Source organism: Triturus cristatus, chromosome 7 (genome assembly GCF_964204655.1).
Source record: "Triturus cristatus chromosome 7, aTriCri1.1, whole genome shotgun sequence".
NCBI lineage: Eukaryota > Metazoa > Chordata > Amphibia > Caudata > Salamandridae > Triturus > Triturus cristatus.
In genome coordinates, this window is record NC_140590.1 from 573,922,831 (window position 1) to 573,940,698 (window position 17,868).

Below are 17,868 nucleotides of genomic sequence, written 5' to 3' on the forward strand. Positions count from 1 at the left end.
TGGTGGGTTGTCATGGTGGTATTTCCCAACTGTAGGGAAGAGATCTCAACCTGGTGCGGGATCCCCATTTGGACAGATCGGGGGGCCCTACACGGTGTACTACCGCGGCAGCCAGAGAGTTGGATAGTATTCTGGTTAGGTTTGACCTATGCGATGTTTGGTGTTGGAAACACCCGCACATGGGGGGGTTACATGCACTATTCCGCATATCATAACATCCACACTCGTATAGATTATTGGCTTGCCTCTAGCTCGCTATGCGATAACATCTGCACTTGTCAGGTACTACCATGCACGCTTTCCGACCACTCTCCGGTTCTCCTAGTGTTAGAGACACCCAACAGACGAATACCCCCATTTACCTGGCGGTTCCCTCCTTACTCTCTGTTCGATGCGGTGTTTAAGGAAGAGCTTTCCGAGGCTATAGAGCTCTTCTTCGTAAAAAAATGTGGACCTGGTAGAAGACTACCAAATTGTCTGGGAAACCTTTAAGGTATATATCCGGGGATCTCTATTGCAAAGCACTCGGGGGTTCTCTGGTCCATACGCAACAGGCTACAGGTCCTGGAGGAGAAGATCAAAGGTCTAGAGAGCAGACTGCTGCAAAGTACAGACGAGGATGTGGCAGGGGAACTTGCAGAGGCACTGGGAGGCTATAGTCAGATGGCAGATGATGAGATTAAACATCTGGGCAAATATGCCGCGGCTAGGGCGTATGGTGAGAGGGAAAGGCTGGGTGGGTTTTTTTCAATTTCACAGAACCCGTTTAGCGCTGAGAGATTTGCTAGGGGATGAATACCTTGAGCCCCCGGATGTGTCCGCCTTAACGTACATTATTGGTTCTACATCCTCGAAACGTGTGGTTGCCAAACTATACAGTATAACCATGGCACACAGGGCGCATCAGTTTACGAAGGCCGTCTTGTGTGGCAGCGTGATCTAGAGATAGCAATAGATGATGACTTGTGGACCTATTGCTGTACAAGCACGAAACGAATTTCTCTCAACAGCCGACACTGTCTGGTGCACTTTAAATACTTGAACAGAGTGTACTACACCCTGGAGAGGCTGCACAGATATGGTTACGGGATAGTGGCGCATGTGATCACTGTAGGGCGCAGGTGGCTGACTTCCTCCATCTGGCTTGGGGATGCCCAGGCATTTCGTTGTTTTGGGTGGAGGTGTTTAAGGAATTGAGTCATATCACAAATTTAGTCTTTGAGCCTGACCCGGCACTAGCACTGTTGGGTTATTCTAAACCAATACCCAAGGAGGGGAGGCGTTTGCTAGACATGGGGCTACTGATGGCTAAACGCAGGGTTGCGATTAATTGGTTTAGGGGTCCTTTACCGACAATCTCGAAGTGGAGAGAGGACATGACATACTGTAGCACGCAGACTGAACTTTATAGTGAACTACTCCCTCCACGTAACAGACCAAAACATTTTTGGGAATTATACACTACTTATCTGCAAAATGCTACTGCTGCTGACGATGAGTCCCAAGACCAGGGTTGCATTGAACCCACCGGGGGTTCTGTACATGACAGTCCTGCTGTTTAAATTACATTAATCATGCGTTTTGGTGGCTCTCACCTCAGGGGTCTTGTATATTTGTTGATATTGCCTATTCCCAAATGCATATGGGTGCTCTTGAGGCGTTACCTGTGTTTCACAATGTCCATCTAGAAGCGCGCTGATGTTAAAGTGCATCTGTACACACTGAAAACAGAGCGTATTGTCATGAAGCATTGCTGTGTCTTGTTGCTGTTTGTATTAAGAAAATCAATAAAATAAATAAAAAGAAAAAAAGTATTGCTTTTGGGTTACTAATAATCCCATAAAGGGATCAGGGGCACTTATGAAAGAGAAACAAACCTTTTTTCGTAATTCACAGCATCACACAAACTGTACTAAGAAGAACAAACACCTTTAAGTAAAAGTATTTATTACAACAGGAGCAATCTGTTCATCCAAGCCAACGCCACAGAATATTATAAAAACAGTAAGAAAGCAGGTTACAAGTAATAAAAATAAAATTAGCATTTCTAGCGTTGTTTAAAATATCATTTAAAATCTAACGTCTACTTCTGTGCACCATATTGTGAGAGCATGGAAGGCAGAGCAACTTGCAGTCTAGAGTTTCTTAGGGAGAGAAGATGCTCTGTACACCTGTTGACAGCAAGGGCTGTCCTTATCAGCGGAAAGAGAGTGTTACGTCTGAAGGGCAAGCACACATGGCGTTAGCCAGCCAGTGTTTCTGTGTGACTCAGCGTTATCAGCTTCATGCGAGATGTAGCATCCGCAAAGTGCGAAGTGTGCTGGCAGTAGGTGAGACCGTCTCTGGCAGAATCTCGGGCGATAATTTGGGCAAAGGTCCTCTCTTGACAAGTGGTCAAGTGGTTGTCCTTATATACTAAACTTTATCAGAGATTGGAATTTCAGACATGTTATGTTACAGGGAATTTGTTAAGCGCACGTTCACCAACGGTTTCTTGGCACTGAGAGATACATGAAGCAGCGGAAGAGAAGAGAGCTAGTGTTCATAGGCCTGAGAGAACAGCCAAGTCTTCAGCAGTTTTCTGAATGAGACATAGGAGGTGGTTGTCCTTAACTCCAGCGGGAGCGAGTTCCAGAACTGCGGGGCCAATACTCCAAAGCGAGCACCGCCCAATTTTTTGCGTTTAAATGTGGGGGTGACTAGCAAATTCAGGTGGGCGGATCAGAGGTAGCGATTGGGGACGTAACGTATAATTTTAGATGAGATGAAGGCCGGACTGTTCCCGTACAGGGATTTGAAGATAGTGCATCCCAATTTGAAAAGACCCCGCATGGCCACAGGCAGCCAGTATAGGCCTTTCATCAGAGGCTGAATACGGTGCCATCTAGGCTGATCGAAAATCAATCTGGCAGCCTGGTTCTGGACAAGTTGGAGGTGTCTAAGCTGGTATGCTGGGATGCCTACGTAGAGGCAGTTGGAATAATCAAGTCGGGAGATGACCAGAGCTAAGATTACTAAAGTCAAGGCTTCCTGAGACAGGAATCTGCTGATTTTCTTGATTCTGCGTAGTTGGAAGAAGCCGGCAGAGACCACCGAGCTGATCTGAGCTTTCATCGATAGGTCGTTGCTAACCAATATTCCAAGGCTCTTGGCAGAGCTGGCCGGGGTAGGGGGGATGCCTAAAGAGGATGGCCAAAAGTTGGAGTTCCATGGGTTAGCAGGTCCGCCCGTGAGGATTAGTTCAGTTTTTTCAGGGTTGAGTTTCAGTTGGTTTCCATTCATCTATTCGCTCATATTGTCTTGGAAGTGGGTTAGTGAGGAAGGGTGGAGACTGATATTAAAAACCAGCTGGAGGTCATCCGCGTAATTGTATGTTACGACTTTCCTGCCCCGAAGAGATGAGATTAATGGTAGGAGGTAGAGATTGAAAAGAAGCGGGGAGAGGGAAGAGCCCTGAGGAACTCCGCAGGAGAGTTTAATCTTCTTTGAAGAGAGGTTGGCGAGGCGGACCGATTGAAATCGGTTGCTGAGAAAGGAGGAGAGCCATTTTAGAGCCAGGCCCTAGATCCCGGCATTGTTGACACGGTCCAGAAGGATGTTATGGTCGACCGTGTCAAAAGCTGCTGACAGATCCAGGAGAACCAGGGCCTGGGTAAGCTCTCTATCAGCGCTCCCTCTAAGCTCGTCCATGACTGTCAGGATGACAGATTCTGTGGAGTGAGAGGGTCGAAAGCCGCCCTGGTTGGGGTCCAGGATGTGATGCAGTTCGACAAAGGAACTTAATTGTGTAGAGACATAGGCTTCTAAGACCTTTCTGAGATATGGTAGTAACGAGATAGGGCGGTAGTTACCAGGGGGAGAGGGGTCAGCACCTCGTTTCTTCAAGATGGGGATAATTTCTGCAGTTTTAAAGAGGTCGGGAACTATGCCCCCTTCCAGTGATTTGTTTAGAAGAGAGAGAGGGTGGTCAGGGCACCTGGAGAAGGTCTCCTGGAGGACATAAGGGGGGCAGCAATCTGTTGGGGACCCAGCCAACTCTTTTTAGTAGACCCAGAAAGGTTTCCAAGAGGATCATCAGGGGTGACCGGTCCCCGGTATTAGGAGAGTTGACAGGGGTGCTAGAGGACGAAATGCTGGCTTTAATGGCAGTGATCTTATCCATAGAGTATGAGGTGAGTGAGTCGCAAAGGGGTTGAGAGGGGATTAGCTTGGGTACTATTCTATCAGGTTTAGATAGCTCGCTGACTATGGAGAAGATATCTTTGGCTTTGCTAGCTGAGTCCACGACTTTCTTTGAGAAATAGTCCGTTTTGGTTTGGAGAATGGAGGTTTTATATTCTTTTAGTAGATTGGTGTAGATGTTTTTGTCAACTGAGTAATAGTGAAGTCTCCACCGACGCTCCGCTTGTCTCAGTGCAAGCTTCTTAGTTTTTAGGTCCGCGGAGAACCATCGCTGAGCGTCATGCGGTCTGATAGTTTTAGTGTACTTAAGCGGGGCGACGCACTCACTTGCTGATTCAAGCCATAACTTAAGATTTGTGGCCTGAACGTGGATTGACTCTGTGGCAATAGGGGCCGTGGAAGTGAGACAAGAGCAGAAATGATCAATATTAGTGTTTTTCCAGTGCCTTGACTTGTGGTTTATAGTCGGTTTGGGTTTATTGGGCTGAACATCAGGGAGAGTGAAGGACACAAGGTGATGATCCGACCAGGTGCACGGAGAGATCAAGAGGGTCGAGGGAGTCATGTTGGCTGTCCAGACCTGGTCTAAAATGTGTCCCTTGATATGGGTGGGTGCCTGCACGTGCTGGGTGCAGTTCATACCCGACAGGAGATCCGTTATTTCTATAGAGCTGACGCTCTCCATAGCGTCTAAAGGCCAGTAATTGAAGTAACCTATGATAAGGAGCCTGGCGTGGACAATCGCCAGATGGGAGATCATTTCTCCCAAGGCCTGGGGAAAAGTAGGCATGCAGCAGGGGGGTCTATAAAAGAGAGCGCAGGTGAAGGATGACTGGGGGGATTCCAGTTTAAAAACTAGGCTGTCAACAGAGGGCACACCCTTAATCTCCAGTGTCTTAAACTGATGGTCCTTAAGGATGATGGCTGCTACTCCACCACCCGCTTTTCCTGGGGGGCGGTTAGTTTGTAGGATATAATATTTATCTGGTAGAGCTGCCAGAATGTCAGGTATAGATTCTTCGGTGAGCCACGTTTCCGTGAGGAGAAGTAGGTCAGGCCTTTCCAACTGTAAGAGTTGGAAGATCTTGAGTTGGTGTTTTACCATAGATCGTGTGTTTAGGTATATAACTGAGAGTCCCCTTTGTCCATGACTACTGGGGGTGTTGGAAGGAAGTACTGTAATGGATGTGTCGAAGTTGTGACTTAGGAGAACTTCAAGGAAGGTGGTTCTGTATTTGAAAATACCTGCTTCAGCTAAGCAGAGGCGGATGTGGGTAGCAATCTCATGATTCCCATGTAACTCTCTCAGCTCCGTAGTGGAGTATTTTAGAGAAAGGGCAGAGTTTCTGGCCCTTGGGCCCGTACGGCCGCGGAGGGGCGCAGACGGGCTTGCCTTTGGCGCGCCTTCGGCCCGCTGCGCTGCCGTGTCCCCATCTAGCTTTATGCGGGTCAGGGCAGGCGGCAGGAAGTGAGGGAAGATGCAGGGGGAGGAGTCACGTACCCTCCGTTCAATCGGCACAACAAGCCGTGACGGACCGGGGGACGATGAACTCCCTAGGATGCCCCGTGAGTGATTAGCGGCAATGCGGGGGTGAGTGAACACAATTAATACATATTCATGATTGCAGTTTTAAAAAATGAAGATTTAAAAGGAGCAGCGACTAGGTCTCACACCATGTAACACAATTTGTAAATCAATTGGTTATCACGCCTATGCAAGGTTAAAAGATAGACAAGTTTTCAGCAAGCTTCACCTTGCGGCGCTCACTGTTCTCTGCTGCGCGGCCGTGTCCCCATCTAGCTTTATGCGGGTCAGGGCAGGCGGAAGGAAGTGAGGGAAGATGCAGGGGGAGGAGTCACGTCCCCTCCGTTCAAGCGGCACAAGCCGTGACGGACCGGGGGACGATGAACTCCCTAGGATGCCCCGTGAGTGATTAGCGGCAATGCGGGGGTGAGTGAACACAATTAATACATATTCATGATTGCAGTTTGAAAAAATAAAGATTTAAAAGGAGCAGAGACTAGGTCTCACACCATGTAACACAATTTGTAAATCAATTGGTTATCACGCCTATGCAAGGTTAAAAGATAGACAAGTTTTCAGCAAGCTTCACCTTGCGGCGCTCACTGTTCTCTGCTGCGCGGCCGTGTCCCCATCTAGCTTTATGCGGGTCAGGGCAGGCGGAAGGAAGTGAGGGAAGATGCAGGGGGAGGAGTCACGTCCCCTCCGTTCAAGCGGCACAAGCCGTGACGGACCGGGGGACGATGAACTCCCTAGGATGCCCCGTGAGTGATTAGCGGCAATGCGGGGGTGAGTGAACACAATTAATACATATTCATGATTGCAGTTTGAAAAAATAAAGATTTAAAAGGAGCAGAGACTAGGTCTCACACCATATAACACAATTTGTAAATCAATTGGTTATCACGCAAATGCAAGGTTAAAAGATAGACACGTTTTTAGCAAGCTTCACCTTGCCTAGCTCACTCATAAGTTTAAGAATGTTTGATATAGATTACGTGCATCAAGATATGCGCCCTAGATTTTCCTTCTGAACATATAAGGTAAAAGGACGTCAATTCTGACTACACTATTTGGTTATATGTCGGTATGTGTTCTTAATCAACCTTTACACAGTAGAAAATAGACATTGATCCAGACAGTTGTCTCCTTGTTACTTGTATCAGTGTCATTGATCAAAGGGCTTGATACTTTCACAGTTCTTAGAAAGATACGGTCAGGCGATATCTGTGTCTAATTGCTGACATGAAAATGATTCTCCATAAATCAGGGAAGATGGCAACTTCTATTGTTCGAGAGATGGTAGATAAGCTTCCATTAGTCAAGATGGAGTCGAGACCTACATAAGATAGAGACGGACCTTAGGGAGTTAACGTCACTACCTCTCATCACTTGACTTGTCTTTGTATCTTCAACGTCCTGTCCTCTTGTGCTGGACACCTCCATTAAGCCATGTATGGTTTCACAAATATCACTGCGGGAGCTCTTTCTGGGACCCAAGAGCTACATCAGTTCCTTCATCTTTTCTTAAGCTTACAGCGTGGAGCCATATCCATCTGCTGGTTCACGTTTCCATCATTGTCCCTTTCCAGGCTGCATAGACTCATTCTCTCTACCCCGATATGCGGAACATAAGACCTCGCTACTCTCCCACACCAACACACCTGTCCTGAAAACCTTGAGCTACAAAATCAGAGCAGCTGCCAAGTTGCTTTTTCCTTCTTCTTGGGACAGCACCCCAATATTTTCTGCACATTCTGGCCCATGAACTTTCTGGTCTCTTCTTGCTGATGGAGCAACATCTGTACTCTTCTTCTCCTAGTTATTCTCCATTTCCCTTTGAAGCCTTCTTCTCCCCTTGCCAATGTAGAGTTGCACCACAAGTCACTCCCTGCTCTCTATTTCTCACCCAATGCACATCATGCATCATTGTACCTACAACAATTTTGTTTATGCAACAGCCCTTCTGGGTGCCTCCCTCACCCAAACTAAGATATTGCTCCTTCCTCATGCTGAACCAAGGAACTCACGAACTTTACCCTCACCCTAGTCTTGCAGCCAGCTCCCTGATTTTTTAGATGAATACTCCTTCCTGCAGATTTCTTAGCTTATGGTTATCCTCAAGGTGCCAAAGAGGGAACATTAACATGTTGGAGCTGCAGGTGGTCCATTTGCCATGAAGGCCTTCCTTCTTTCCATCAAGGTAGTACCATTCATGTTCTGTCAGACACCACCATCCAGTCATCAACAGACAAGGTGGTGTGGGGTCATGCCACCTGTGTTTGGAGGTGATTCGACTGTGGTGGTGGACCTTGCAACACAGCATTTTCCTGGTAGTTGCATACTTTGCAGGCATCTGCAGCATGAGAGCTGATGCCCTGAATTGCCTCTCCTTGGAGGATTATAAGTGAGAACTTTATTCAAAAGTGCAATAAGTGATCTTTTCCAGATTAGGGTGTCTGTGTGATATCTTTTCTCCACAGTCCAGAACAGGATAATTTTTGGACATATACTGCCCTCTCTATGCTTACCTGAGGGCGCCTTAAGGTTTGACTGGCCATATGGCCTGCTTTCTGTATTCTCACTAACGCAATTTCCATTATGGCAGCTGTTGGGGGAAGATCAAGTAAAGCTGACCTTAGTTGCTCTGGGTTGAGAGGATTTGGTGTGCTTATCGGTTAGAATTCAAAGTATTCAAAAAAGTGATGGATGGCCACTGGTAATTATTCAGGCCTCATCTCTATCCATCATTATTTTGCACATTATGCCACCTCAGTTTGGACCCAGCTATATGCAAATCAGTCGTGAACCTGCTCCCATAGGAAGAGCCCAGCCCGAAATGCCAAATCAGGTCTTCCCTGAACTGGAACACAAGCAACCCAGGACCGGTTTCGCTAGTTATGGGCAATGTTAGAATTCAGCACTCAGCCCCCTCTTCCTTTTATGCAAAGGAGAGACCTGCTTTCACAGCAGTGTGGCTATATTCTTCATCACAAATGCAGCTGTTGCACATGTGGAAAATGAAAGGTGTCAACTGGAATACTAGAAAATCTGCCACAATATCCATTTATATGGGTTGCAGGGACAAGTTTGGTCAGTGGTGTGAGTCGGAAGGGCTCTACCCATTTCACTATTGTCTGTCTGATGTCCTATACTTCACACTTTCTCTTGCCCAGCAGGGGCTATCAATGACTACTGTACTAGCTATTTTGGTTGCTCTATCCACTTTCTTGTACCTCCCAGGCCAATTGTCTCTCTAGGATGTATGTCGTTGTAATGGCTGTTCCCCGTCTCTATATAGGTTGCCACTGGTGCATTTTCTGAAAAGCTTGCCTTATTTCCACCTGCTTAGCTTATTGTTCCTCAATATTATCTGAATCTTGATTAATGGATTAGCATCCCAATTTGAAATGATGCAAGGTTTCCTTTTTCAAAAAGATGTCTTCTTGGTGGCAGTAACTTCAACCATAGGGTCAGTGAACTTCAGACCCTCTCAGTCCCACCAACATTTATGGTCTTCTATGCAGATAACTGGTTCTTCTTACTCGTCCATCTTTTCTTCCAAATGTGATGTCTGCTTTTCACATAAGCTTGTACAAACAGGAGGAGCAGCTGCACAGATGGGATGCCAGACCCCAAGGGTCTTACTATATAGATTATACAATTTAGGACAGAATGAATGATGAGCTCTTTGTGAGTTCACCAGAGCCAAGAAGGGCAAATCGGTGATCAATTGTAACATTTCGCATTGAGTTACCATTTGTATTAAAATGTGCTATGCTTTGGCCGAGAAAGGCCGTTTGGGTGGCATTTTTGCCCACTCCCTCAGAGCCATGGCTGCTTCAATTTTTGTAATTCTTTGATAGCTTTATTTCGGTCAGTGACCATAAAAGCATGGATAAAATATATACAGACATAAAATACATAAATAATTCTGGTTTTTAAGATAAAAAATTATTAAACAACAGTTATCAAAGTAGAAACACTGAGAAGTATACAGTGCACATGTACATTCACGGGTAAAAAGATACATTTTTTAAGAGGGACCCATCGCCTTTAGAATTCGGTTACGCGTATGCCAAACATTGGTAAGAAATTTTGCTAATGCAAAAACAGTTGGGCCAGAGACATCAGATTTTAAAATCCTATACATTGGTGCGTATTCCCTACACCCCATGTTCCTTATCAACGGGAGGAGCCAGTATTTTCGTGCTGCTTTGTAGGCTGGGCAGAAAAAAGCCACATGCAGATCAGTTTCCTCCGTAGTATCACAGACCGGACACTGCTTTGATGTGGGAGCCGGTAGCCAGGTACTTGAGAAAGACCGGAAAGGTAGTGTGCCGTATCTCCATTGGAGAAACAGCTTCCGGGCCAGTACGGGGGAGATAGGATCCAATACCCTCTCACACCTATAGAAATCCTTGCTTTGCAAGAACACGGAGGCTAAGGACCCTTCTGCCTGGGTGGCTTGGGCCCTGGCCAATTTATATTCGTGATATACGTTGGCCAGGGACTTTTTGGAAATGTTTAATGCGGCTTTCGCTGGCTCAGTCCACAAATCGGGGAGCCCTATTTCTATACAAGTGGCTTGGATGTTTTTGACCCAAGGGATATTGAGAACCATTGGGTGGTTCAAAAGTTCAACCAATTCCGCCCTATATTCTACAAGATCGTTGCTACTCCACAGCCTACGCCAGAATGCTAGTGGTCTCAGACTTTTTTCGTCAGCTAATGGTCGTAGGCCCAAATCAAGCCTCAGTGGGAGGAGCGGAGTGCTGGGCGGGAGTGCGGCTATCTGTCTTATAAACTTATTTTCCGTTATTGACAGACACTGACAAGGCGTATGGCCCCATAGTTCCGCCCCGTACATTATCGCTCCCCTAGCCTGTGCCTTATATATCTGGATCAGTGCCCCCAGTGGGCGGTATGACGAACCAGTCATCATCCGGGCAATACCCCCAGTGGTTTGCGTAAGTTTAAGGTTAGCCCTACTCTGATGAGATCCCCAAGTCATAGTTTCATTGAGAGTCACACCAAGGTATTCAAAGGTGGACACTCTCTCGAGCCGTGCAGCTCCCAATTGCGGATTTGGCCGTAGTTTTTGCCTCGGATTCAAAACCATGAATTTGGTTTTTGCCGCATTGATTTCCAGCCCCCTAACAGTACAAAAAGCCACGAAGGAGTAAAGGATCCTCTGTATACCCATGGGGGTTTTGGATAGCAGCAGGGTGTCATCCGCAAACATAATTGCGGGCACCCTGCTGCCATTCAATTTCGGGGCGTCCGTATATTCGGTGGCATTCAGGTGGCCGATTACCCCGTTGACGAAGAGGCAGAACAGGGTCGGTGCCAACACACAACCCTGTCTTACCCCCCTGCCAACGGGGAATCTATCGGTCAGTTCCCCCGACCTCCCGCACCTCACTCGGGCATAGTTGTTATGATGCAGCCTCTGTAAGATCAGTAGGATGTCCGGGGGAACACCCATCTCTGCCAGGATGGTCCAGAGTTTCCCCCTGGGCACCAGATCGAATGCGGCCCTTAAGTCCACAAAAATTGTGTACAAACTACCGCACTCGAATTTTGCTACCCTCCAGTAGATCAGATTCAATCTAAAAACCTGGTCCACTGTGGATACCCCCTTCCTGAAACCCGCCTGGTAGGGACTAAGGGCTCCCACCTCCTCCATCCAGTCCTGGAGCCTGTTCAACAACACCCTACCAAACAGTTTCTGTGCCACGTCTATTAGGCTGATTGGTCGGTAGTTGGCTGGGAGGAGAGGCGAGCCCTTTTTGAAGATGGGGACCACCTCTGCCCCCAGCCAAGTACTAGGGATTTCCATACCACCAAGAACTCCATTGAAAAGGGCGGTAAGGTAAGGGGCCCAAACAATGGGCTCCTGTTTAAACATATCCCCAGGTAATCCATCCAGTCCCGGCGCCTTTCCAGAGGCCAGTCCTGAGATGGCAGCGGTCACCTCACCCAGCGTTATCGGCTCCCCTTCCCAGTCTGGCCAGCCCACCTCATCAGCAGCAGGAGATTCTCCCGGCTCTGAGCTGTATAGGGTCTGGAAGTGAGCCTGCCACACCCCTGGAGCAATATTGGTCTCTATTGCCGATTGTAAATTCCCCGACCCCCCGTTCACAATCCTCCAGAACAGACGTTGGTTTTGGGTCGCTAGTGCCTTAGTGAGTTCTTCCCACTGTTTTTCCTCCCATTCTAGCTTAGCGTGGGCAGTGAGTTTCTTGTAAGCTCGCCTGCTTTGTTTGAGGCTATCCCCCCGTAAACCCTCCTTAATTAATCTAAGGAGCTCTGTTTTCGCACTTCTACAAGCAAGGTTGTACCATAATGTTTTGCCTCGTCGCCCCCCTTTTGTTTTACATGAACTGTAGGTGAAATGAGGTGCCGCAGTTTTTATGAGGTCCTCATGGGCTTTAAATAATTTGCCCTGGGAGTCTTTATTGTTTACCTTGGCGTCCAAGCAGCCCACAGTTTCCAAAATGGGGGTTAACCCATCATAGAGCATGGGGAGTTTATTCTTGCTTGTGGCCAGGTGCTCCCACCTAATCCTTCTCTTGTTGTTATCAAGGAGAAGCGCAGGGATATTCCCTTCCGCAGTATTCGCAAGAGCTTGGGGGCCAGGATGGACAAGGTCGAGCTCAAGTGCGTTATGGTCACTGTCGGTCCTTTCCATCACCCTGAAGTCCTGAATTGTCGGCCACTTCACTATTTGAGCCAAGACATAATCCAGACGAGACTCTCTTCCCAGTCTGTTATAGGTGGTTTTACTGGGTATGTCGGATTTTATTCGCCCATTGCACGCTCTGATTCCGAACTTCAAGGTGAGGGCTGTAATTTGTACTGCTAATGGGGTCCAAGCCTTTGGAGGTGGAGCTTGCACCATAGGGACTGCCCATCTGACCTCCTCTTCAGGTGTTAGCCCATCCAGAAGACCGGGGAGTGGCTCAAAATGAGAATTAAAATCCCCTCCCACTACATAGTATGAATCACTCGGTAGGTCAGATAAAAAATTAGAGAGTTCATCTATGGTTGGTGATTCCTTAGCAGTTCCCATTGGCCTAGAATAAATATTAATAAACACCAATTTAACTTGGTTGGGCCACAATAGTGAAATCGCAAGAATGTCTTCAGAGTTGGTCGACAACCGCAATGCCACACAGCCCAAATGGGATGCAACCCAGGTCGTGAGCCCTCCTGACGGACGGCCTTTGCCTTCCCATCTCGCTGGGGTAAAGAATGACATGTAGCCTGGGTGACCATAGTCCTCTCTGGCCCAGGTTTCCTGGAACATACATATGTCTCCAGTCTCAATGTAGTTTGCCCAGTCCGAGTCACCCAGTTTGTTGGCGAGTCCGGCAACATTCCAACAGATTAGCCTCAAATGATCAGAGGTATTAAATGCCGAACCAGGGGGGTTAGAGGAGACGGGTCCAGACTCTACTGCAATCGGAAATTCTAACGCATTACCAGCAGTAGGGACCGGAAGAACGGAAAGTCCACTGGAGCCATTCTCCACCAATATTGGCTCAATCAGAATTCCAGAGGCATCGGGAACGTTGTGGGCAGGTAGATCATCCAGGACCACTGAGCTATTCGGTGGCCCGGGAATTTTACCAACAGTCGAGGTGGGTAGCTTGGAGAAACTACAGGAGGCACAATCCAGGGTCATTGGTATGTGAGCGGAAAGTCAATCAACCCCATCCAAACCATTCAGACAATTAAAGCGATTAAAATGGAAATAGGGCGTATCCTGGAATTGGAGATTTGGGCGTTGTACATAATCCTTCTGTCTGCGTCTATGTTCCACCCTTGTCCACTCATCCTGCGATGGGACATGGTGCATACGGATAGGGGGGAAAAAGAAGGATACTGGAAGGGTCTGAATAGTAGAATCCAGTGATCTATTTGTTCCATTGCAGATGTGCAAAACAGTGCCCGGATCCTTGAAACTTACCAGGATACAGTCCCCTATTATTGTTTTTCTAGTCTTACCTAACCAGGGAACCCTTCTAACCATAATAATCTCATTATTAAAATGAGACGGTAGAGGTCGGTTCAAATTTAGCCATTTGATGACCTTTTCCTTTAGGGATTGGTAGTCTTCATTTTCCCCAAATCTTAGACGGGGAGCACCTGCTAGGACCACCGTTAGACTATTAGCCTCTGGCGGCAAATCTGGTCTTCGAGAACTTGGGCCCTGCCGGCCCGGAGAAAGTGAAGGAGTGCCGCCGGCTTCTTGGTGGCCACCATTAATCCCTATCTGGGAACTATGAAGGGCAGTGTCTATTGGTTGTAAAGACCTAATGGTTGAGGTACAACGCGGTGCCTGGACTGAGATAGCCATTAATGGCTGCAGGGGAGGGGCAGTGGTCACACTCTGAGGGGGGCCTTTGTTGTCGCCCTGTGGGATTCCCATTTCCTGTGGGGGGGTGAGGTCCCTTATTATTAGATTGCTTACTAACTAAGGTGTTCAAGGTAGTAAGAGATGTTTCTAATAGGGTGAGCCTAATCTCCACTTTTTTCAAGCTATCACTAATGGGCTGCAGAAGGGAACGAAGTAGGAGTTCTATGCTCCCTATAGATACGAGAGGGGGATTTCTGTTAAATGTGTTGGCCAATGGGTCGTTGATATCAGCAACTGAATTGGAGCTAAGGGCCTCGGAGGGAAGAGCAATAGACACAGTCTCATTGTCCCTCCCAGATTGTGGTGCATTTGTGTGTTTTTTACCAAAATCTAGATGGGACAGTTTGGCTTTCCCCCTCCCCCCCATTGACTTTCTACTACGTTTGCTCGGTGGAGGCCTATGCAACTCTACCACGACACTTTGTTTTGGCTTACTTTTCTTAGTTGCATGCAAGGGGGGAGTTTGGGCAACCAAGTTAAAGGGGGTAATAGACGTCGTGGGAGGGGTTATATCCACAGACTTCCCAGGGGCCGACCCAGGGGAACGGGAAATATCCCGCAATAAGAGGGGGAAGTCCTCAAAAGTCAAAGGATTTGAGCTGTTGGGGGGCGTGCCTTCCTCTTGGGTAAGAGGATACGGGATAATCTCTGTCAAGGGTCTGCTCTTCATGGTTTCAATAGAGCGCCGCCGTTCCGCCCTACGTCTCTCCCGGGAATTTTCCTTGCCTGCGTCTACTTTGGTAGATTTGAAATACTTGTCCAATGTCCCTGTGTTGCTGCCCCCCTCCCTTACAGGAGTTTTGCATGGTCCTGGTGAGGGCATCACCCTGGGTGGTTTTCAAATTAGGAGATAAGGGATGTGGCCCAGCCCGGCCTCCTTTGGCCCCGGACGGCCACAAACGGTCCCGCCCTTGTCCCGGGCTTCTCCCGGCGCCGACCCGCGCGCGATCCCGCGACGCGGAGGACGTCCTCGGGATTTAAACGCCTCCTGGCGCGGGATTAAGGCTGGCGGTGGCGGCTTCCTGCCGCAAAGGCTCGTGGGGCTTGTGGTCCCTCCCTCGCTGCGGCCGCGCTGGTGGAGAAGAATGCGGCGGCGGGGAGAGACCTTCTGCGATACCCGAAGCCCAGAGCAACAGCAGGACACACTCACGAGGCAAGGTAGGGATCAGAATGCCTGCGGTTCCCCCAAACAAAGTGCCCGCTCGGCCGAGAATGTCCTCGGGATTTAAACAGATTCAGATTCTGTGTGTATCCTCAAATCTCTCAGGTCCTCGGTCTGCTGGGTGGTTCTTTGGCCTTATGTGCCTGGATTGCTGATTGGTGACTTAAGCGGATTTAAGCTGGCTGCCTGGCTGGCTAAGGCGGTAAGTCACTAAGAGCTAAGCATTTAAAGATATGCTTAAAAGTTAGAAAACTACTAAATGCAGCCAGAATATTTATAAATGTTTATGGCCAGCTCACCGCTCACAGCTGTTCTGTTCTACCGGCTTCTCTCGGCGAATGTTGGTGCTCCTTGCTCCTCACTCCTCGCTCCTCCTCCGTCCCGTCCTTGGGCAGCTGTAACGGTGATCTCCGGATAAAAGGAGTGGATCACCGCCGGCCGACAATCTGCAGCGTTGTCGCCGTTGTTGTCTATTTTCCCTTCCCTAGTGCAGGGACAGCTCCGGAGGCACAGAAGTGCGGGGGGTTGCGGGTACGCGGGGGTGATTTTCAACCACCGGCCGTTATTACTCTCACTACCCTCTGCTCCCGCTCCCGCTGGTGCTCTGCTCTGCTGCTCAGCTCTCCGAGTTCGGGCGAAAACACCTTCAATTGCTCTCCCCAGAGCTTTTCTGTAGTTGACACCTACCGGGTGGCTGTGTGGTTATCCTTAAATATTTTTGCTAAACATTACTGCCTCATAGCCCATTCATACAGTCACAAATATTTTGCTTGGCTTTTTACTATGATTTCCTTGATTAATGAGCATTAAATTCCACTCTACTTTGGGACTCATTCATACATTGAAGAATCTGCGGAAATAAGTATTCATCAGAAGAAAAGGGTACGTACCTAAAGTAATGATTTATTTGATAGATACACAGTATTTTCCTGCAGATTCTTCACCACCTTCTCTTCTTTCTTTTGAGTCACTGGTGCGCACTGTTTATCAACTTTTGAACTTCACTGTGGTCACAACCTGGGAAAGCAGAGTCTCGGTGGAGGCTGCATACTGCCACCTGGTGAGCTATTGCAGGGGGAGAATTACCGGATCTTGTCTGTACCTAGAGGACATTTGTATAGTATCCACCAGAAATATTGCTACAGATGGCAAGCAACTTATTTGTCAGTCCTTATTTTTCCTTCGTCTCTCGCCTTCCTGACTTGTAGCCCCGTTTTGTGGAGAAACTCATAATAGCGTTAATGTCTGTGGTAAGGTCCCACTGCCTCACTTGTTGCACAGTTCCCACAGCTGATCTGGTACTGCATGCTTCTAATGCCGACCCCTTACCTAAATGGAAAACTCACTTCATATTGTTAATCTTCTCATCAGATGTCCCATTAAACCTGGCTCCTATCTTTTTAGAGTTACTGCTGTTGGTGTCTGTAAACTGTAAACACGACTGTTTTGTAGGAGCAGTTGTGAGCAGCCAGCGTTCAATTGCATAACGACATGATCAACCCTGTGTTTCACAGCCAACCTCCAAAACCCCTAGATGGGGACTGTAGGTGCATTTGCTGATCTTGGACTGCTTTTGGTTTGGGTTTCATGTAAATCCATAAATTAGGACCTGAGTGCACTGTGTTGTGAGATTACTTTGCTAGCAGTAGCTCATTATTCCCTTGGACCAGAGCTCCTTTCCGAAGACAGAACCCTATGCACGTCAAAGAATAAAACTTTGTTAAAGTAGATGTATGAAGTGTTCCAACAATGTTTCCACGCTGCCCTAAAGCATTCCATATTCATGAATCCTTTGACTAAAACTTTGATGATAAAAGTTTGATGCAAGGAAGCAAACTATGCATTCTAGATAAATAGCCTTTATGGGACGTGTGCACTCTTGACAGTCTGACTGAGATAGCCAACCAGCGTCATTACCATAAACTTACGATTTCGATGTAACTGCTCTACAGTTTAGTGTTACAAGCTCTAATATGTGAGCCAGCAGATGTGATTCTGGTGTCAGTTATTAATCATTACCTGTTATTGTCACTTTTTTATTTATTGCTACAATAAAAGAAACCACGATTTTCTGTGTTTGAACAGATTACTGGCGACGAATTATTTGCAGATGTGGCCATGGACATCCTAAACTACGTCTCCAGGGACTTGACTAATGAGGTAAGCCATCATTGTAGTTTCACCTTTTGGTGCTGTAACACCACAAGAGGCATTTCTAAAAAAGACTTTAAATATTTGTTGATGTCTTGAAAGCCCAGATAAAGCCCACTTCTCTTTTGAAATATTGCCAGAATCTGTCAAAGACTCTTAGACATGGGCAGAGGTCAAATGAAATGCCTCAATCTTTTCTGTGTCCCAGATTGACAACTTTGGGGGTCTTGCCACTAGTGGCCGAAAGAGCTCTGAAATGGGCTTTTGAAAACATTGACTATGAGAATGAGGTGTTTTTTCAGATGTATATTTCTAACCACAGATTCCTCACCTCGTGAATTTCACTAGGCGTAGTTCATAAAACTCAAAAACCGTGCTCCTGCTCCCTGGTAAGTCTCAAAGTACGACTACCCATCGACTCTGTTG

At 47.4% G+C, this 17,868-nt stretch overlaps 1 protein-coding gene across 13 annotated transcripts in view; it reads left to right on the forward strand.

The window, feature by feature from the left end:
- The window catches only part of SPATA20 (spermatogenesis associated 20), a 2,191,885-nt gene that overhangs the window by 860,477 nt on the left and 1,313,540 nt on the right, over positions 1 to 17,868 (forward strand). For all 13 annotated transcript variants that reach the window (XM_085617132.1, XM_085617125.1, XM_085617126.1 and 10 more), the window contains one exon: positions 17,377 to 17,451. In XM_085617132.1, coding sequence (XP_085473258.1) covers positions 17,377 to 17,451 — 75 coding nt within the window. The remainder of the gene's footprint in view (positions 1 to 17,376; positions 17,452 to 17,868) is intronic.